This window comes from Ruditapes philippinarum, unplaced genomic scaffold (assembly GCF_026571515.1).
Source record: "Ruditapes philippinarum isolate M1 unplaced genomic scaffold, ASM2657151v2 ctg1370_1_1_1_1, whole genome shotgun sequence".
Lineage (NCBI taxonomy): Eukaryota > Metazoa > Mollusca > Bivalvia > Venerida > Veneridae > Ruditapes > Ruditapes philippinarum.
Window position 1 is genome coordinate 49379 of NW_026865258.1, and position 24285 is coordinate 73663.

The 24285-nt window shown below is 30.9% G+C and overlaps 1 protein-coding gene across 2 annotated transcripts; it reads left to right on the top strand.

Moving 5' to 3' along the window:
- Positions 1–604: 604 nt before the first annotated feature.
- Positions 605–23029, top strand: LOC132728392 (xaa-Pro aminopeptidase 1-like). 2 transcript variants are annotated; one of them, XM_060714039.1, is made up of 22 exons: positions 605–771; positions 9633–9673; positions 10129–10236; positions 11470–11533; positions 11899–12003; positions 12196–12294; positions 12421–12567; positions 12790–12885; positions 13112–13202; positions 13460–13595; positions 14243–14365; positions 14704–14790; positions 15228–15278; positions 15627–15688; positions 16567–16716; positions 17079–17139; positions 17377–17446; positions 19275–19379; positions 19715–19792; positions 20042–20118; positions 20518–20616; positions 22029–23029. In XM_060714039.1, exons 1-22 carry the CDS (start codon positions 714–716, stop codon positions 22218–22220), a joined length of 2100 nt encoding a protein of 699 aa, XP_060570022.1. In that variant the 5' UTR covers positions 605–713; the 3' UTR covers positions 22221–23029. The 2 variants fall into 2 exon arrangements, with proteins under 2 accessions (XP_060570022.1, XP_060570023.1); XM_060714040.1 differs by lacking the exon at positions 605–771 and adding an exon at positions 7500–7663.
- The last annotated feature ends 1256 nt before the right edge of the window (positions 23030–24285 follow it).

Genomic DNA, 24285 nt, shown 5'->3' on the forward strand with positions numbered 1-24285 from the left:
CAAAATACGATATTTTGTTATACTCTGCTTTTTCGTTATCTTTTTTTCTTTCGGAACATTTGCAACAATCTTCTTCAATGCCTTTATTTCTATATTTTGCTTCGTACAAACGTATGTATTGCTGTATTATAATATATGAGCGGACATAATGTTATTGTTTTTATGATTAAAATTAATGGAGTAGATGTCAATATCAGCACAGGGACATGGCGTACATTCAAACATTGGTTTATTTCTTCCTTCAAAGTATCTTTTATCAAGGTTATACATTATGTTTACATTGATTAGTCTTATTACTTTACTACAATATTATGCATTAAGTATTTAACCGCTCTTACTAAAGACATCGTTCGTAAAGATATAAGTTCGGCTATTACATAGATGTTGTTTTTAAATTAAACATGCTTTTTTCACTTGTTGTCACGGCTGTCGGACGAGTATGTAAACACGTGAATTCAAGTGATAAAGATATGTCACAGTCCTTGAATAAAATTTATTTTCTTTTTTTCGTCATTTTATCAATGTTAAATTCATGTTTACCTAGCTATCCATGACTGACGTTGTACTTACGAGATATAATTTACCGGCTAAGCATACAGGTAGGTTTATCTGTGTTACCTTGAGAAAGGTTGTTTTTCAGCATCATTTTACATTTGCAATCGTTTCAGTGACATTGAACTAGATATATCTAAAGGTGTATGGATAATTAAACCATGGATTTTCTATATAGAGGGCTTTTCGTGGTGTTATGTGTTTCACATTCATATGCATGTAAGTAATAGCCAATTTTCTAAAAATATAAGGGAGGTATTTTTTTTAACCCTTTATCTATTGATAGGTCCAGTAAAAAGGCGTTACTAGTTGCTCCTTTTCATAAAATTTGTTACGTGCAATATATTGATCAAATATTTAAAGCATTTTGTTTGTAAAAATTACAAATTTTAAACTATATAATTTAATGAGATCAGTCCTTATATCGGAAGTATTTTTAGAATCGTTACATACTAGTTATTCTTAATTTTGTTAACTATATAATGTTTAGTGTAAAATATTTATCATACTTCATATAAATTCAGACAAATGTTACATTTAACCTCCGGAACGAAAACGATTATTCTTCTGAAGGAAAGGCAAATGATCATTTTATAATGCTTTAATTATATATTTAAAGTATGTTGATGCTTTTCACGTGAAAAATACAGCATTGAATGTGAAGTAATTTGTGAAAAGATGGTGATTTATTTACTATTTCCAATACGAACCGTGTAAGAAACTGTAACTGAACACCAAATTTATAAAAAAAAACAAAAAAAACAACAAAAAAAACAAAGAAAAAACAAAAAACAATAAACCAAAAACGAATCAACAAAAACAACAACAACAAAAAAAAACCCACAAAAAACAACAACAACATAGAAAGACAATACACGCTTTGAGGCTAAATTGAATTTTAATAACGGCAATGATAACATGTAATATAAGAAGCTTCTGTTGCTACAATATGTCCGCAACTAAATGCATAATGCCATTAATGCCATAATGCATATGTCATCAATCAACTATATTGCTCAATTATATCTCATTCATGTTGATATATCATTTTTGTACATCAATATAACCTGCTACAAAGTGATCAAATGCAATGTACTGATCTGCATTTTCAAAAAAAGAAACATCATCAAGAATCTTTAAATGTTATGAAAATAGTTTTGATTGTTTGAAAATTAGACTTCATCTTACCTTCGAAAAGTAATGTTCATTTACTAAAGGTAAATGCTTATTCAAGGTCGGGAAGAAAGTAAATGTTAATCATTGAATTAACTTTAAATTAATTGTCAGAAAACCTAAAATATTTGGAAACAATGTTCTGAATTAATAGGATATTAATTACATAATACATGTTTGACAAGTACCTAAGTAACGCCCTAAATTCCAACTAATGATGAAACATGTGACATGAAACTGTTTTGATCTGTGTGAGTGGTAATCATCATTCCTATAGAATTGTATTAATTGGCAAGGACTCAAAACATGGAAAGTCTTTTAACGAGATAGACAATTAAATAGTGGTTGGTTCTAGAATAATTAGATAATAATGAAGGAATAACAAAGCCTTCAGAGTATTTTAAATAAATTGGTTGTTTTTATTCTGACTACACATCATAACTTATAAAGATAAAAATATATTTATCTTACAGTGAATATAGTTTCTTGCAAAGTATGTACATTGAAAAAAACAAAGGTACTGTAAAAATATGAATGTTAACATCAGACTTCAAAAAATGCAAGGCAAATCGAAAAGAAAGTGATTGAAATGATTTTAAGAAAGTGACTAATGCTAACTATAAAAATAATATTAAGTGTCATGTTTATTGTACTTATCCTGGTCAGAACTTATAAATAGTGTCCATCTTATTATAAAAAATAAGTAATAAGAGATTATAATCTTCTTTCAAGCAGCTTCACTGGAATTTTGCGTAATGCAGGTCAAGTTTCCTATGACTGACTTTTAATTGAAATGCAACAAAGTTCACTACTGTTTGTTGCCTCGATGTGTTTAATTGCATATTTAATCAATTATGTTTATACGAGGATTGTCCCAATATTTTGTGACAAGATTATCCAAAACAAAATTAGATAGGTATGGATTAAATATTTTAGTATGTTTTAAATGCACATGATAGAAACATTGAAATGATTACGACCCATTATATGGAAAATGCAGATTATTTGGCGTGCGCCGGGATTTTGATATTAATAAGAATTTAAAAGTAAAAATGGAAGGGTTATTGTAAATGACTTGATGTAATGAAAAACAAAAGTATTAAGTTCAGTAGACTTGATCCATAAGTATGTAAAATGTATAATATTGTTCTCACTTACCATTCAATGATGTTATGAGAACATTACACAATGTTTTTTAAAAATAACTTTTATGATTTGAATTTAATCCGAAAAAAGGGTGGTGTAAAGTTGTCATTTGTATGCTAATATATTCTTAATTTTCATAAGCATATGCATTAGCACCAGCCGTGTTTTATACCAGGATCTTGATAAACCAGGGTCGTGTTTTACATCAGCGTCAGAAACAAATTATCCTGTTTTGTTTTTTCCTATGATATGTTACGTAGCGGGTGATTAAAGTACTAAGCGTTGTGTTTTTACGTACACTTTTTCAGTAATTAAAACAGTCTATTTCTTTAGCTCACTCTAACCATCTCAGCCTTTTAAACGCCAATAACCTTTAAATATCAACTAGAAAAAAACACATTATTAAAATATTTCATGCACCTGCATTTTGTTTGTACCATACGTTAATAATTTTACTAATAATAGAAATAGAAATTTCAAAATATTGATGAGATTTTGTAAAATGTCTATCAGAATTAATACAACAAATTAGGTATTAAATGTAATATTAGATTAACTATAACATCGTTCCACTTTTACATGAACATTAAATACAAATCAAGAGCAATTAACACAATAATATTATGATACTTAGACAGACAATCCAATAAAGAACAAATTGAAAATATTCAAAGTTCACCATTTACAGCAAGTGTGAGAAATGTTTCGCATAACTAACAATCAAGTACTGTCGGATTAACTTATCTGAGGACTACAAAAAAAATTAATGAAAATAATTGTAAACATCAAAACCGCATAAATTTTACACCCCATTCATCATGAAGAATTACATAACATTGAGCGGTAATTTCACGATTCGCTTACATTCCCTATTTTTACCTTATTATACATATCAAAGTACAAGTACAAACTTATCAGGTTGATTTTTCTTTTTGAATTTTGCTGATAAGCGTGTTTGCATTCAGTAGCCTATGCGTAAACTTTATTAAGTTATTCAAGGACATGCAGGTATGAAAAATACTTAATACTTAAGAAAACTTAATAAAAAATTGAAAAATAGGCGAGATGAGAGTTATGTAAAAACATCTCGTGAAGAAATATCTTAATCATAGGACATATTTTGAAATAATATGAAGATGTTACAAGACGGCAGAGGAAGGATGGAAGGAGATAACTGGCCCGCAAATAGACGATTTCAGCTGGGTATTATTTATTTCAAGACCGATTTTCACTTTCCGGCCCGTCTACGTCGTGTATAAATTCTTTAACACTCCTGATTTGAGCTTATAGGAACACTATTTTTACTTCTTTAATATTTATGCCGTTGAAGTTCCTGGCTCTCGAAATGAAACAATAGTTTACTTAATAATCAAGGACGTTGAATATGGAACATGCAACTGATGATGAAATAGCGGAAAAAATCCAGAAAAAAACTCTCAATGTCATACTGTTGATTTTCATTACAGACTGATAATAATTGCGGAAACATGTTTACCTGTACAATGAATAAATAGTTATGTAATATTTATGCGGATCTCTGATGAAATACAACAATACATTGCTGGCAAGGGTGAAAGTCCCTTGAGAGAAATGGCAACACAAAAACAATCGTTAAACTCGTTTTAGATGAGTCTGTTCATGAGTGATAATGCAAAGTGCAACATCCCTAAAACATCTTAGCTCTAACCTTATTTTAACACCTAAGTACACGACATCTTTACAGGTACTTTACAACACTGTTGTTGTGAGAATAATGTTTTTTAAGAGGGAGATCCCTCAAAATCTACGCCTGCAAAATGATAATTGAAAATCACAAACAAGATATTACTGAGTCAATTAAACAGTGAAAGCACAACTAATAGACTATCTTTAAAATTCCTTCATAATTGTTACTAAAACATAGATGAAAATAATTACATATAAAATGTTACTGAATTATGTTCGTACCAGAATAAACAAGTGTTAAATGTACTATTTTGTGTTTATTTTTTTAACTATAAGTTTTAGCACAAAAGAGAAATTTACATGTAATAATATGAAATCTTACGTCAATTTAGAGGAGAATTAAAAAATAAAAGGCTGTGTCGCATAATTAAGTACCATTGAAGCTTACTGTGGTATGCAAAGCATTGTTTTCTCACGTTTCCTACTAGTCTTTCAGAATCCGTTAATTGTATAAATGAGCCGCGCCACGACAAAACCATCATAGTGCGTTTGCGAACAGCATGGATCCAGACCAGCCTGCGCATCCGCACAGTCTGATCAGGATCCATGTTGTTCGCTATTAGTTTCTCTACTTGTAATAGAGTTGGTAAGCAAACATCATGGATCCTGATCAGACTGTGCGGATGCGCAGGCTGGTCTGGAATCATGCTGGTCGCAAACCCATTATGTTGGTTTTGTCATGACACGGCATTAGTTTTGCATTTTGTAGATTCACTACTTTATTTTTATCTTTTTCATTTGTACTTAATCATGTTTAATTTTAAAAACATGTTAAATGTGTATGATTGTTTAAGATTGAGAAGAAACACTACTTGTAGGCGTTTTATTTGCTTTATTGTATAGATTGAATACTACTTAAGCGGGTGCTAGAGTGTGCAGTAAATTATGTTCAATCTTTTACCTTCCAAACAATGCCTCGATCAAAACGAGTGTGTTATACTTGTTTCAAGTGTTCTTGACGAATATATATTTTCTTTTCTTTGATACAACAACAGTTACTAAGAGACGTTTAGAAGGTATAAGAAGCTCCCTTATGCTTCGTCGAAGTGTTGTAATATTTTCCTTTTCTTTTCGGACCATTGATTTAGATACTTTTAGTGTAGAGGGCTGATAAAATCGATGCTTAGTGAATGAGGAATGCTGTACGTTTATCAATTCAGATGTAGTAATCTGTTATAACGTTCTTGATGTAGTTCTTTATCCTGATTTTTTTATTTTTAAACAAATGTTATGTAAGCTATATATGTACTCTGTGCTCTGGTGTCAATATGCTTTGTAACATATTCCACTGAAAAGTTTAATATTGGTTGTAATATATTTAATCGTGAAGACATATCACATAAGTCATTACACTGTATCGGTCATTTATATATTATCTGCGTGTTTTGGAATAGAGATTTGATGGTAACCGGTCATCATCATTATCTAACAGATTATAGAAATTACCTATTGTTAGGATATTAGTGTTGGTGCGTCGACGATGTGTACATACTAGCATAGTTTTCCTAACTGATAATTGGAAAAGAGTATTTTGATTATTTACCTGGAAAAAAACACGTTGCAAGTGTTTCCGACCAACAAAAGTGCCAAATAAATAAGTTCATTGTATCTGTATTGTTCGAATTAAGAAAACAGAAAAACTTGTAGAAGGCAGCATACGTGCAAATCTGTACAGTTCTATCGCAATAACATAACGTCAAAACATTTTTTAAATATACTAATATATGTAACAACTGTTGGAAGAACATTTTAGATATTTTAATACGAAAGACCACCGAGGACAATTCAAATTCATGAATTCTCGATTTCAACTTCACGAATATCCGGTTTCAGCTTCATGAATTCATGATTTCAACTTATCGAATTCACGATTTTAACTTTCCGAATTCTCTGTTTCAACTTCATGAAATCACGAATTAAACTTCATGAATTCACGATTTCATCTTCATGAATTCACGATTTTAACTTCATGCAGTTGGAAATCGTGAATTCATAAAGTTGAAATCGTGAATTCGTGAAGTTGAAATCGTGAATTCGTGAAGTTGAAATTGTGATTTCGTGAAGTTGAAATTTTGAATAAATGAAGTTAAAGTCGTGAAATTGAAATCGTGAATAAATGAAGTTGAAATCGTGAATTCATGAAGTGAAAATAGTGATTGAAATCGTAAATTTGTGAAGTGAAAATGATAAATTCACGTAGTTGAATTCGTGAAGTTGAAATTGTGATTTCAAGAATTTAAAATCGCAAATTAATGAAGTGGAATTCGTGAACTCATGAAGCTGAATTCGTGAATTTGTGAAGTGAATATCATGAATTTACTTAGTTGAATTCGTGAAGTTGAAATCATGTATTTGTAAAGTTGAAATCGTGAATTCACGAAGATGATGTCGTGAATTCATGAAGCTGAAATCGTGAATTCGTGAATTCCCTTTGTTGAGAACGGGAATTCACGATCATGTTTAAATTGTGAATTCAAAAAAATGAAAATTAGAATTTATGAAGCTAAAATGGCCCTACTTGTCTGTCGTAATTTAACAATGTTAGTTCTCACTTTGATATATATACGTAGATGCATAGTTATAAAATACATGTATAAGAGTTTCTTCCTCGGCTATTTTTCCAAAACAATGAACCACACACATAAACAAACTTAAATTTGAATGATATAATTAGGCAAAGATTGATTTACAAATCGCAATAATGAAATTAAATAAATATCATGTGTATTTTCAACAAGTCATTAGATAAACGTACTTTATGTATAGCAAAAATAATATTTGTTTTAATTGTTCTTTAAGTAATAATAAAATTACAGATAAAACGAACAAATTATGTTTAAAAGAGATCGACACATTGAATTCATTTGTTAAAGTACTGAGTAGTATTTATACATGTCAACCACTGCTCACAGGTAGTGTACATACTTTTATCAGCGGGGAACATTTTCGCCTTCTTCTAGTATTATAGTTTATTAATAGTGAGTGGATGTTAACAAATGTGTAACCAAAATGAGCGTTTTTGAACAACTTGTTATAATAGCTGTATGTTCCATGAATCGATTCACAGGTAAGTTATGATAAAAAATATCTTTATTCTAAACATCATTCTTTATTCTGAACTTTCTAAACAGCCCATCTCAAACTGGAATAAGGTAGATGTAAATATTAAAACGAATTCTATGATCGAATAATTTCAGTATAATGATGTAATGAATTTGATGATATAAGGTAATTATTATTTAACGATAGCTTATTTAAATTGCAAGTGAAATATCTACAGCTGCGGTAGGCATCAAATACTTCTTATAAGATAATTGTAATGAAAATCCACGTTAGTGACTTTTCCGCAGTAATAATTTCGTATTCAAAAACTAACATTCTGATCTCATGCATATGCACGTCTCGTCGTTGTGACATACGTGTATAATGTGTTTTAACATCAGATCTTGTGAAATAAATTGGCACGCCTGTCTATGTTGTGCCTTTAATTCCATAGACCATAACTGAAAAATAGTAAAATTATTTTCCATGTTCTTGTATAAGTTTTAACTGATGTGTGTACGTAGTCTGCATCATACTTTTGATTGAACCATGTAGATACAGTTGTATATACTGATATACCTGTATATATATATTTTCGTTAATGTATAATTGAATTATAACGCCTACGACAATATGAATATCCCTATGTCGATCCAATAAGAACACATTGGCAAATAACACTGATTCAATTGGATAGAAAGAATTAGCTAAGCAAAGTTATTACATTAAAAAAGCAGAAGATAATTAGAGAAACTGTGTTGTTTATGTTTTACCTGTATAGAAAAACAAGAAGTATTGCGCACGTGTTAGCACGTGTTTATAATGGGTGAATGATTATTGGTAAATATGATCAGAGTAAGACTAAGATGTCGTACACTGTATTGATTCTCGATCTGTCTTAGCAGTTTTAAGGTATTAGGGGCTTTAACATATTCGTTTTCTATGACAACGTTATCTACAGTACTGCTTTTACTGTTAATCTTTTTCGTATGTATTCATTTTAGTATTTAATTTGTCATTTTATTTGCATTTATATTCATTCTATAGTATCCATTAGTGCATGAATAATGTTTATTAAAATGCATAAAAATTACGTTGCCAACTAGGAAAATAACTACAAATAAATGACTAATTATCAAGTAAAACATATTATTATGCCCCCACAATGTGGGAGCATATAGCATTGCACTTGTCCGTCCGTCAATCCGTCAGTCCGTCCGTCCGTACGTCCCGAAATCTTGTGAACGCAACTCCTCTTAAACCGGATGGCAGATTTTGCTTAAACTTATAGGGATGAACAACCTTAATGTGTTGATGGTAGTAAAGGAAGGAATTTTTGCTGCGACCAAATTTAACAGAATTATGGCCCTTTGTTGATTTTTTCACTAGATACAATGTAGACATTTTGTGAACGCAACTCCTCTTAAACCGGTTGGCAGATTTTGCTTAAACTTACAGGGATGAACAACCTTAATGTGTAGATGGTAGTAAAGGAAGGAATTTTCGCTGCGACCAAATTTTACAGCATTATGGCCCTTTGATGATTTTTTCACTATATACTATGTAGAAATTTTGTGAATGCAACTCTTAAACCGGATGGCAGATTTTGCTTAAACTTCCAGGGATGAACAACCTTAATGTGTAGATGGCAGTAAAGGAAGGAATGTTTGCTGCAACCAAATTTAACAGAATTATGGCCCTTTGTTGATTTTCTCATTATATACTTTGTAGAAATTTTGTGAATGTAACTCCTCTTAAACCGGATGGCAGAGTTTGCTTAAACTTCCAGGGATTTACAACCTTAATGTGTAGATGTTAGTAAAGGAAAGAATTTTTGCTGCGACCAAATTTAACAGAATTATGGCCCTTTGTTGATTTTTTGTCCAAAAAATATTTGACCTAGAGTCATAAGATTGACAGAACAGTGGCGTGTGGGGGCATCCGTGTCCTATGGACACATTTCTAGTTTATCATAGTTCATTTGCATTTCACAGCCCTGCAGCCTGGTAACTGGAACACATGTGAAAATGGCGAGGTAGGTGGATATGATTTTTTCCTCAAACAACTCAGTTAACCAAATACTTGTAACTTAAAATACACTTGTTCCTGTTTGTAAAGCACTTTATTGAATATTGTTTTAATAAAATATTGCTATGTTTAACTCAGTCCTTCGGTGGAAACGTAAAATCCATGTCTGTACGACATATTTATAACTTTGTTTACGTAAACTAGGACGATTTTATTACTTTTTGCTTATTACGTATTTGTGAGAAATTGATTTAACTTTTCATTGTCAACGGTCAAGTCATATTTTAAGCTTATCTACTCTGGAGTGATAATGTAGTTTTATCAGCTTAAGTGCTTAAGCATATTTCTTTTTTATTTCAACCGCTATTTACACAGTTCCTTTGATATATTCCTTGCTTTCCTTTTCTAACTTTATTAAATATATGTGCAAATGTGTTCATCATATAGTTGTATATTTTTCAGTTTGTATCAACACGGACCAATACCTCCTCACAGGTCATGGCGTTACGTACAGAGATGACACTAAAGAAAATTGGCGCATATATAGTGCCATCTGAGGACTTCCATATGGTATTTTGAGAATATATTTTCATGTCAATATGGCGCTTGGTAAATAATGGGAATAAAGATTCGTGTGATCCTATAAAATAAAAGTAAAATTCATCGGCTTGTTAAGTGATTTACCTGCATGCACTATCCTTAAAACCGCTTTTTGATTACGAAACAGAAGTTAAACTGTAATGATTTTAAACTAGACCACATGCGTCAATAAATCAGGTTGAGTTACGTAAACACTATGATTCCAACTCAGATGCAAACCACTTGTGTAAGGATCTTAAGGTGATGGTCCTTTGCTTTTATTTCCTGTTGGAATATCATTTCTGTGCTATTTCAGGCTAATTATAGCAGTCATGTTATCTTGATAAAAGTGCAAACAACGTCTCTAGAGCTATTTTCAACACACCAATGTCATTTGTTTCTAAAAATTAAAGATCAGGAAACGAATTGTATTTATTTAAGATATGACCACCCTAACGGACACGAAAAGAAACTAAAAAGTCAGATATTTTCCGTAAAGTACACTTGGTTCCGTTTTCACACAGGTTAAAGCTCAGAATCCAGATCAGGATCAAATGTAAAAAAAAAATCAAATAACCTTTACCGCACGTACGTCAATTTTCTGAGCTTCAGCTTGGATGTAAGAAGGGCCCTTTTTAAATTACAATGAACCTTTATATAATCTATAATATCATCCTTGTGAAATATGTTTTCCCATAATGAATTGTTAGGAAACGGATAATAACATTCAGCTTACAATCCACACAAACAAAATGATTTTTTGTGCTCAAAATGTATGAAATATGTATAAAAATATATAAATGTATAAAAACACTTTTTTCTTTTTAAAATGGAAATGAGAGATACAAAAATGATATTAAAAGGAAAAAAGAAAAAAAAGTTGAATCTTCTGCGGTTTGAAATTATCTTTAGATATTATGTAATGAAGCTATCCAGTTAGTTTACAGAACATCGGTGGTTTTAACCAGGTGCACAATTGTTCCTTAAATAATGTTCTCCACTTTTTCTCAAAATCTTGTGCCTTTATAGCTCTATTTTTATTTCAGTCAAGCCACGTTTGTTTGTCTAGCTTTGTTAAAGAAGCAAACAGTTGACCATGAAATAAATATGATTGTTAACAAAGTTCATATTTTATATTGATAAATAAAAGACGCAAAAACTAAATGGGAAATTGATACGTTAAAAGTGTCAGATTATATTTTTCATGAATGTAATAATTTTCAGAGCGAGTTTGTGTCAGGATATGATCAGAGAAGAGCTTTCATATCCGGGTTCGATGGCTCAATGGGTAAGCCTTAATATCATGAAAGGAACTTTTGGTAAACTGAAACCTGTAATTTATACTCAATTGATGTAAATGATACTTCTCAACTTAAGCTGTCGAGAAATATCTATACTTTCTTTCAACTCTTCTGATATCATCTGCTTGATATGAAAAAGAAAGTTGTTTATGTCTTGATTTTCGATAAGTTTAAACATAATAACATTCAATGTTCTGTCGATTGGAATATATAATGAATGTACTTTTATTCAATATAGTTATAATACTAATAATGTGATTCATTTAAGAACAATTATAAATTGATATATACATCATTCAGATTATGATTGACCGCTGTGTAATTTTACATAACGAAATATGTCCAATAATAGGTACAGCAGTGATTACAGCGACGCATGCCGCCTTATGGACCAGGGGTAAATACTTCCTCCAAGCTGAGACCCAACTAGGCTGTGATTGGATTCTTATGCGAGAAAGTAAGTTGTTACTGAGCAAGCAATATTTCATTTGGACTTGCCCTTTACTTTTTCCGAGGTCTCAGTACAAAGATGTTTAGTCATGTACACGTATCTTTGAATAAATTAAGACATTAAGGTATTCTTAATACACAACTTGTGATGTTATATTTTATTGTATGGATAGTTTTATCTCTACAAATATATTTACAGGGGAGCCTGGTGTTCCAACCATCGAGGAATGGCTGGGTGAACAGCTTAAAGAACAAACACTGAAGAAGGTCGGCGCGTGTCCGTATTTCTTTGGAAACTGTAAGTTAAATACAATTCGAATTGTGATTTTGATTTTACCTTGAAATAGTGCGTTTAGTGTTTTTTGGATGTTTTTTTTTTATTTTGCAATATGCTCTTCTATAACTAATGTAATTTATATTGCAGCTGCCTGGCAACAGCATAGTATGGCACTTGAACAACAGGGACTAAGGATTGAGCCTGTTTTACCTGACTTGGTCGACAAAATTTGGACAGACGACAGACCAGAGTTCCCTGATACAGTCATAAATCCGTATCCGTTAAAATATGCTGGTGAGTTACGATATTAACTATAATATTCAGCATTTCAAGGGTTTATTGTTTTATTACACGTCGTGCCTCGCACATCAATTCATCTCATATAATTAATTATAAGTTTATTGTTGCTAAAACACGTGTTTCTGCTGCTTTCTTTTAAAAACGACACTCGTTTACGGACAGCAATGTATTTATTGTAAGGACTTTTTGTTGTTAACTTTAAATTTAATTATTTAGGCAAATCTTGGCAAGACAAAGTTGGCGAGGTCCGGCAAGAGATGGAGAAAAGGGACGCAGATGCCTTGATTGTAACGATGCTAGATGAGACAGCGTGTATGTTAATTTAGATTATTTTAGTCACATTTCATGATGATTTATCCATATCACTTAGGAATTTTCTTAAAAACAATTTAGAAGTGACTTAATTTTTTGTTCTCGGATACTATAGAAAAACCAAAAATGTTTTATTATTTGTATGATCACTGAATGAGATTAATATTTTGAATGTATTCTCTACATTACTTGCCAACAGAATAAATTTCTGATATTTATTTTACAGGGTTATTTAATATGAGGGCCACGGACATTCGAGGATTTGTTAATGATCCTTTCTTCTACTCTCTAGCAATTGTTCGACCGAACTCTATAAGGTAATCAGATTTTATCTTAAACACTTGTATAAGATTCAAAATTACATTTTTCGATTTATTTATGTTTCTTATACGATGCTGATCTGAATTAGTATCCTTTAAATTTTAAATCGAAGGAAATTATACAGAAATGGTTGTTTGAATACAGGTCTTAAAAGTTTTTATCAGATGTTTTAAAAATGTAAGGTTCAATTAGTTGAATATATATATATATTATTAGAATCAACCATAACATTAACATGATCAAATCTTAACAGTTTGTATATAAAGAACAAAGATATAAAGCTAACAGCCGCACCGAAAGATCCTGAAAGTGACGTGAATATGAAAGAACATCTAAACACTAGAGCTGATGGCTCTTGTCCTAAAACAGCCAACAAACTTTGTGTCACTGTAAGAATTTTACACAATAGTATATACAGTTAATAAACAAGCAGATGTATTTGGATTTTAACCGTAATATATCTTAATATAATATACAACTTTATAGATTGTTTTTACCTTTACGTAATAAATGAAGCTCAAAATCGTTTAGAAAAGCTTGACTGAATTGACTTTATTTTTTAAAGAAATTGATTGAAATATACAGAAATTACATTGGGTCATTAGAGTAATACATGGTTCATGCTAAGTAAATTATAAAATTGACAGAATTATAGAAAAATGTTAATTTATTTTACTTTCATTTGTTCACTCACTATATACCCATGGATTGGCATAATTTATGTCATTTTAATTAAACAATGGTCACATTTTTTATTTCAAAACTATGCAACGTCACATGTTATGTTTGGCTCATTCGATAAAGTATTATACGCATGTATATAACTGGCAAAGTGTTGATTTTATTATCAAAGCCTACAGATCTGAACAATATCTTACATGTTGTTATAAATTACAGTTGCATCAGTTTTATAACGTTATCTATGCTGACGACTTACACTCATTCTTTTAAGATCAAGCGACTTGTTGTTTTCTCTAGTGCAAGTTATACTGATTAAAACCGACATTTATTACGGTTGTGCATATTTTGTATCTAGGTAAAAGAGTACAGTTATGATACATTCATTATGGAACTCGATGCCCTGGCAAGGAATGCATCTGTCAAACGCATCTGGCTGTCATATTTCTGTAACTACGCTGTTTATAACATGATTGATGAGGTATTCCATGTATAGTGCATGTATTAGTGCTTTTTTCTCATCGTAATTAAAGTTCTTATTTAGATTAATTAAGGTAAAAACCAGTTTACAATTAGTATCAGTGACAGTAAAATGTCTTTTCATGCTTTCAAATTGTCTTAACTGGTTAAGCTTAAACATTACAATTACTTGTTATATATTCGAACTTGCTACGTTATCTTGTTGATATTGAAATAATTATAGTATTGGTTTGATACTTCGGAAAATTAGAAATATAATCTATGGTTAATTATTCGGGAAAGTAGAAATATGTTTGGAACTTCGGCAATGAGAAATATAAACTATGTTTTATATTTCAGGATAAGATCTTCGTTGATAATACACCAGTGGCTATGCTAAAAACGCAGAAAAATGATGTGGAAGTTCAGGGAATGACTAATTGCCATGTAAGTTTGAAAAAATTCGCGGAATTCATTTTATAAAACTTTTATTATACGTGATGAAAATTGGAGAAAATGACTTCACAGACAAATACTTTAATAATTCATCTTAATTACAAACATGTTTCATCTACACCACTCATCAACGTGCCTTTAGTAATATCTATCAATAAACTTTGCTGTCGCATGATAAATTGTATACCTGGTGAAACAACTTTAGAATTTGTTGGTCTATTGACAGTTTTAATTACATGGTTCTTTTTGTTGATTTTGCTTTTATTTAAGAATGACAATTTTAGCTAAGTAGATACGCATACAGACTTGTTATTTTTGTTTTCAATGTTAAAGTGTGATTTTATTCAACTGTACAAGTTTTAGTTTACAATTAGAAATAAACATATGTCTTTTTGAGTTTTGAGGTGCCTATAACTTTTATCATACAGATTCGCGATGCAGCGGCATTGGCTATATTTGCATCAAAACTAGAAAAGGGAGTAAGTATTCTCAGACTGTAAGTCATCTAACAAAAACAATGATCTCATCGAGATAAACAAAAATATAGTTAAGATAAGTGTTAGATACATAATAGAAGTTAATTGATAACATATAATGAACTTTTGATATAATTTGGTATTTTTCAATGAAAGCATTCCTTGTTATGTTAAAATTAAGATGAAAAAATACAAGTAGATAAAATTTTGATGTGTTCTTTGATAATACTAAATAAAGTTAAGCAAGTTTTAGGTAAGAAATTCAAATTGTTAAAAATGTACCTTATATTTAAAGAATTTGTTTATTTTTTGCAATCTGTATGTGTATAGATAGTGTTAATGTGTAACTAGGTAAAAGCTGGTGAGGAATGGACTGAACTATCTGCATCAAAAGAATTGACACGGTTGAGATCGTAAGTCGAAAACAGACTAAAATATATCAATAAATATAAGTCTTAAAAGTCCATAAATATGTGCTGAAGGGCAGTTTGATTCAGCACATCTGCATATCTGGGTTATATCTAAATGCTTACTCTATATTTATAAGAAATAATTGCTGCCATCAGATGTGTTATTCAGATTGACAAGTAAATCGACTAACACAAAATAACATTAATGCACCGACAAATTATTAACAAATTCATTCTACCGTGTCAGCTGCAAACCAATCTTACGTGACGCTATGCCAATCCAAGAGTGAATGGTGAGTGTTCAGGTAATAAATTAAATAACTATACATTTTGCCATTTATTTGTTTTCAATGTTATAGTAATTATCAAAGGAGAATATATAACCCCGTTGTCCATCTAAATATTTACAGTCATATATATCCTTCTCGTTCGTTTTATAAAAAGAATGGGTAAATCTTTTCATATTTATGCAGTTTTTATATTTTAAACATCTGTGATTCAATCGCAATTAAAATAGTCAATCTTTCAAAATATACAACTAGCGTAGTGAGAGAAATGAGCATCATGTCACTTTTAAAAGCTATTCTCTTATAAAAGGTGTAGAATATATATAAATATATATATATATATATATATATATATATATATATATATATATATATATATATATATATATATATATATATATATATATATATATATATATATATATATATATATACTGTATATATAAAGATTATATACAATTTAAAAGCTTAAGTAAATTTTAAAAGATTATTGACAATTAAATCAAATTTCGTGTCAGTAAGAAATTTGCTGTGACACAGTTATAGAAATATATTATTCAATAGATTTTGTACTGTAGCTCTATGTTATTTCAGATTACAAGATCTCAACCGAGGAGACAGCTTTGCTTCTATATCGTCGTCGGGTTCCAACGCAGCTATCATACATTACTTCCCGAATAACCAGACTGATCGTCGTATCACTGCTGATGAAACGTATCTCATTGATTCCGGCGGACAGTATCTGTACAGTATTTCTATCATTTATAACTTTTTGCGAAAATATATTTCATAATTATGCATAAAAATAAGCATATGTCAATGCAAATTACATACTTTCTTTATAAAGTTTTTGAATGAAGAACAATAAGTTTGTTACTAAAAGCTCCTATTACTGAAACTCACCATTTATTTCTTTCTGTTTCAATATTCAATTGAAAAAGAAAGAAAATGAATGCATACAGAGCGCTCTAAACGGCAACATTAAATTTGTTGCAGGCTCGCTCTGTCCATTTACGGTACTATTGCATTCAAACTGATCTTATATTTAACGAATTATTAAATGATGTTAAAATGATGTCTTGTTTAAATATTTGTTTGTTTTTCAGAGACGGAACGACTGATGTAACGAGAACATTTTTATGGAGAGAACCAACATCATTTGAAAAAGTATGATTTTGATATTTATTAATAAATTCGTTTGCTTATGATTCCTATATGAATTTAGTTTACACATCTTTTGTTGTTATCATAATTGTTGGTGTTGTAATGATTCGTTATCATAGTCTTTTTTTTTTGTCGTAGAACTTATAACGCAATAACCAAAATTATAACATATGCAACGCAAAAAACACCGTTATCTTTCTATCTAAAGTAAGAACTAATTTCTTTTGTTTATGCATATAGGAATGTTATACACGAGTGTTAATGGGACAGATCAATCTTGCCATGGCAATTTGGACCAAGGGCCTGTTTGGTAAAAATATTTTATTTGATTAACTCATGATTACCGCAAAAACTATAATAACACCAATTACACAATAGTAATAAGCAAGTTTAAGCAAGCAAAGTAAATATTCCGAAGGTGGTTCAACATGGAATGCTTTATGGTCAATTAATTAAACAAAAAATCAAATACTTTACAATTTTCTTATCAACCCGCCGGTTTATCTCCAACAGAAATACAAAGTGTCAGACCTATTATTCAATATTTAAATGCTTCTGCACAGTCCTTTTGGGGTATGCCTTTCAATAACTGACAAATGGCCACCCTAGTCCAGGTTTACTCGTATAGCGATGGATTGCAAGATATCTTATCAGTCTAGGCAAACGTGACTGGATGCCAAGTCTTGATTATATGGTAGATGTTTAAAGGCAATGGCAATTACAGTAGTTCCTTTGTGTGCAGGACCGTTGTCATTCAGAAAATACAGACATTTTGTAACAGTGGAAGAACACTCTTTGGTGAACATTTTTAGGTTGCCAAAATCTTCTTATTACACTTGCAAGCTGGCGTAGAGTAGTGAAATAAGCTTTCATCACCAGTCATAATGATATTAGAAATACTGTCGTATTTAGGAAAACATCTCAGCAATTTTCGAGCACATGTAACTCGCCCTTTGTTCTGGCCCGATGTTAGCAATGGGGTACCATCTTATTCCCATAACTATCTGTGATTCTTCAGAATCGTAAAACTTTACCCTTTTGATATCCATGCGATATGGGCTATCTGATAAGTGAAAGTCTGGCATCTTTGTCAATGATAAACTTGGCTTTATGAATGTTTGGAGCGGTTTATACCAGGTATCTTTTAATTGTCTCTTGCTCATTCTTATTTAATGCATCCCCCTCGAAATAATTGCATAAAATAATTCATTGTTGACATGGATACTTTAAATATCATTATAAACATTGACTGCAGATTTTCCTAGTTTTTCTCAAGCTTTCACGTTGTATTTTACAAGAACTTTGTAACACGGTATTTGGTTTCGTTTGAAAGCATAGCTTAGTTTGCGCAAACACAAGAATCACGAGCTCAATTAGGAAATTTGCTTCGTATTACATTACATATTGACCAACACTTGTATATCTATTATCAATTAACTATACGACTATGGACAAAGTGTTATCCATTGGAAGCATAAATAACAACAAAATTACATAAAAATTGCAGACTTGGTTTGAGTATTAAATTGGTTGCTCTAAAGTTTTTATGCATAATAAGTCAATCTATTTAATAATTAGAATATCATTTGTGGGCTAACACGAAATCATTTGAGTCAATTCCTGGGAAAACATGACTAACAAACTGGGCATTTGATTTACACAGAATAAAGCTGACCTTCAGATTTTGATATATACATAAAGTAATTTCTTATCTATACCACAAAGCATTTCTCATGATCACAAATGTTTCATGGTAATAAGTTCGTATTAGGGAATGTATGATTGTGTTTTACATTATATCGCCCGATTGGTATCTCGATACTGTTATGTATGCCATGATCTTTCGAATGATTAATTTCAATACATACTTAGTGTAATATATTCCACTCCAGCCGGTACTTATGTGTCTCTCAAACAGACTGCATAAAGGCGAAACTCTGATTTTTAATTAATAGCATTATATATCTTTTAGAGAATCTCCTCTTTTAAAGATAAATGAACGCATCTTATGTAATACGTTATTTTCTCAAAATAATTGATCTACCATCAAATCTCTAGTCCCATGTATAAATTAAACTTATTTAGAAATCATCTTTCGTAACAATTCAAACAATTTACAATCCAATATTTGTCTGCAGGTAGGGAAATTGATGCTTGGGCAAGGCAACCGTTATTTGACATTGGACTAACATACAAGCACGGAACAGGACATGGTATTGGACACTACTTGAGTGTACATGAAGGTTTATTATTTCGATGAACTAATAAATAACGATCATTATAGTATCATTATAATTATGCATCATAAAAAATTTCGCATTTTAATATAAAACAATACCGTAAGGATAACATTTACTACGAATAAAAGTAACATATGTAAGTTTGAAAACAAATTAGATTTATTCGTATTTTTGTATGTAATGTAGATTCCAAATATATGATTATCAGTGATGTACATTTCCAAACAGCGATTCCGTTCTTATTTGAAAGTTCACCAAGTCGCTGTTACAGTTTTGAAAAGAAATTCATGGAATGAACGCAAACTTTTAAATGTTTTTTTTCTCGCTTTTAAACCAAGGTCCTGGTCGAATTTCAAATTATCATGCTAAATTTGAATGGGACGTTCCTCTTGCCGAGCATATGTTCTACTCTGATGGTAAGTAAATCATCTTTATATTCCATGTATTGTATTGAATTTCTTACCACTAAGGTTCAAAAATTATTATTCCAAATATGTGCTCTGACTACACCTTAAATGTACTAATTTATTTTATCTACTGGATTCGACTTTGATATTACATTTCATTTATTTCAGTTCCGACAATCACATCTATTGTTTACGAAATGAATTAGTATATACCATGATGAAACAAATACTTCATACAAATTATTTATATTGTTCCAGAGCCAGGCTATTATGAAGATGGGAAATTTGGCATCCGTTTAGAAAATATTGTGTACGTAAAGAAAGTGGAAACAAAGGTATAAATTGGTAGTTGGCAGCAATAATCGCTCGGAGAGATGTGCTTAGTAATTCAATAAACCTACTGTACATATATGTATATGAATAAACATATGTATTTTTAGGTTCTTGTAAGTAACCAATAAATGAAATATTTGACATTATTTTATATATTTTTTAACTTCAAATGACTAGGAAACTTTTTATATCTATCAATTTACCAACGGCTTGTAATTAAGGCTGTTTTTTACCAAACATTCACCGTTGGTGTTTTCTTTTTATTTAAAAAAAACAACACCAACATAAACAAACCTCAAGGAAAGAAAAATGTCTTATCAAAGAATGATAAATGTAATGTTTGAATAACTATGTGATCATGCTTTAAAACATGTATACATACCCAGTCCGGTATATTTCAGTATTCCATGAAGGGAGTGACGATGTTAGGCATGGAGACCGTTACGTTGTTTCCGTACGAAACTCATCTCATTGATTACACTATAATGTCTGAGAAACAGGTAGATATTCTTTATTCTTAAAAATAATATGAAATATTTGAAACAATATTGGCAAATATTTTTAAAACAATTGTATTAGAGGCAAGTACTTTTGGTGTTGTGTACACCATCTTGCTGCCTACTTACGATTGATAGAATTAATTACACCGTAAATAACACAGATCAGATAAAAGAGCCGTGTCACGACAAAACCAACGTAATGCGTTTGCGACCAGCATGGATCCAGACCAGCTTGCGCATCCGCGCAGTCTGATCAGGATCCATGCTGTTCGCTATCAGTTTCTCTACTTATTATAGGGTTTGTAAGCGAACAGCATTGATCCTGATCAGATTGTATATATATATATATGAATTTATGCATGAGATCAGTGCGTAATATCCCTACCTTCTGGTAATGATCTGCACTCCTCGCTATTCAAGATTGAAATATGGGCAAGTCCAATTAAGATGTACAGCGGGAAAATGGTTAAATCTGTATTATTGTTGTATTATAAATTTACTTTCTTTTGTTTATATTCTCAATTATTATACGGTGGCGTCCGTGGCCGAGTAGTTATGAGGTCGTTGACTTCAAACTACTGGCCCTCACCGCTTTGGTTTCGAATTCCGAAAGGGTCTTTGTGGATTTTTTCATGTAAAGAAACTATCCAGCTAGCTTACGGAAAGCAGGTGTCCGTTTGTAGCCAAAATGACCTTAACTGTGTCGGTGTGACGTAAAACACAATCAATCAACTATTATTTTAGAATTAACGCAACATTGTATCTCTTCTCGACATTTGATATAGAACAGTTTATAGTCTCTGAAATAGTACAATTCGAAAGATTTTACACGACACTAATACATTTTTTTAAAAATGACCCCCACTCCAAGTCAAATATGATAATGATGTTAGGTTACGAGTTTTAAAATTCATTTCCGTCAGACTTCGGATAAGGACCTCGCACACAAAATTAAAGTACACAGAACGGATATGGTATTCAAACCTAACCTACGCTAAGAAACTTAAAATGTGCTAATAATCAATTTGTAAAGTAATGCTGGGAGTTGTTGACTAGGTTTATTCGTAAAATTCCACCGTAATTAAGTAAATTCATAGATTTAAAAGTAAACAGTACATTCTGGTAGTTCAAAATGTATACCTGTATAACTTAATTCTGATTTGGTTATGATTGTAGATTAGTGGGCGTTTTTTTATTTCTTAATGATTATCAGACATAATTTGAACCGAAGGAGATCGTATTTTTTTATGTCAAATATACCCTGTATATTATACAATCCTTACACAGTTAAAAAAGAACTACACCCACAAAATATACATATTATATATATAAACAAAATGGCAGAAATACATTTGACAAAATATTGCATCTTTTTTCGATTTTATATACGTTAATCACTTTAATTCTTACAGATTTCCTGGTTGAACGATTATAATGCTATGACATTGGAGAAAGTTGGGAAATTGTTGAAAGAGCAGGATGCTATGGATGCTTATAAATGGATTGAAAAGAGAACAAAGAAAGTTGTAATCAGCGGCGCAGCTACATTACTAGTTTCTAACTGTATATTGTACAGTTTAATGCTGGTAGATTTGTTGTGGTGATATATATACATATAGGCCTAAATTATTGTTTACATTCTGTTTATCCCTTCCATAAATATGTTAACATATTTAATATGTATCGTTTGATTGTTGCTGTGGTGTGTCTTGTGTAAAACCTGAGGTCAGGTAATTCAATTTTTATTGACATCAGATTTCTACGGTGGCACAAAGGTGACATGTGTGTGGTTTTATTTATCTCGTGGCCACGAGATACTAAGTCGTGGCCACGAGATAGCTAAGTCGTGGCCACGAGTTAGTAACTCGTTGCCACGACATAGTATCTCGTGGCCACGACTTAGCTATCTCGTGGCCACGACTTAGAAACTCGTGGCCACGACATAGTATCTCGTGGCCACGAGATAAATAAAAACACACACATGTCACCTTTGTGCCACCGTAGATTTCTTTTCGTAAATGATCGTTCTACTTTATTGAATAACCAGATAAAAAGGTTATGTGATAGTAATTACACGACACACTCTAAAAACATTTTCGATGTTTCCCCTTTTCTGTATCAATCGGCCAATGTTTTTTTCGTAGATACAATTGTAAATTTTTTTGGAAGAGTGAAGTGTTATTTCGCCAGTATAATTTTATGAAGAAGTTATTTGGACACAAATAAATAACTTCGCTGTTGCAGAATATTTGTTGAAAAATTATCTGATATACTCGCTATAAGTGTGAGTAGTTGCTTCTTACTATAAACAAGACATTCAATGTATAATTTCAATTCAAAATTGATATTCGATTTAGAATCATGATAACATTTGTATCATGATTATGTAAAGCATTAAACGTTAAATTTTGAATCACTTTGTCTTTGGATTCCTCAATCAAATGCTTTCTAAGTTAAAATATAGGAAATTAAAGTGATGCAACCAATGATTTGAAAACAGTGACATCGTCAAAATAAAACAGAGAAAAAGCTCCGCTGAGGAGGTGCAATGTACGCTTCATTCAGATTAACATAAGTGTATCCTGTGGCTTAAAGAGATATTGCATATTCATTGTCTTTAATGGCTTAAATTATGACTTTCCTTCAAATCCAAAAAGATAAATCTGATTTTTGTTTCAAGGTAACAAGTTGAAATATCAGTTTAAGAATAATTTATACTCTAACTCTGTATTATCGGCGCAACTCTATTACCGACGTACTCTCAGTATTTTGTCATGTGCGGTCATGCATACATTGAAATTAAAAATATTTGACTTCATTCAATAAAAAAGTTAATGATTAGTTAAAATTTGTAACGTGCTTTAGCATAGAATATTGATATTTAATTCATCAATGAAATTCAAAGTTGAAATATCCGTTTAAGAATAATTTAACTGAACATTATGACTTTATTTCATTTTGATAAAAAGTCAGTTAAATCAAGTTAATCAATGTTGCATTTAGCTGACTGCAGAGTAAAATCAAACTAAATATGCCTATTCTACATACTTGTGCGCGAAACAGATTAAGTGAAATCCTTATTTTAAAGTTATTCTAGGGAAACAAATAATTTAACAGAAAATTTGCTGAAAAAAGGCATATCTCTACTATAATAAGCTTATTGCAATGGAAATTTAACCTTACTTGTGTTTTGACATAACATAGTTATATGCTCCAAAACACAGCATTAGAATCCTTCAAAAGTCATTTTGATTATTCTGATTAAACCAGTAATTTCACTGAAAATAAAATGCCTTAAAGTGGGCATAATTCTATTGCGTTCATTGCAAGGGACACTTGGGAAAATGGAACAAAACCTGTGCTTTAATATAACATACTCACATGCCAAATTTAAATTCAATCACTGAAATTCTTCTACAGAAATCAATAACTTCAAAAGTCTTCACTCTATTTATAAGAAATTGATTGGAGCTGCAATCAAACTTGAAATCCTTCAATAGCTATGCTGTGGAAACCAATTGTCTACGAACAGACTACTTAAGGCTAATACTAAAACTAAATAAAATGGAAAGGCGTTAGCAAAAGACTTTATAACGCGGACCAAGAGGCGTAAAAATGCGAATCAAAAGGCGAAATAAAGCGTATCAAAAGCGTTAATAATGTGAATTA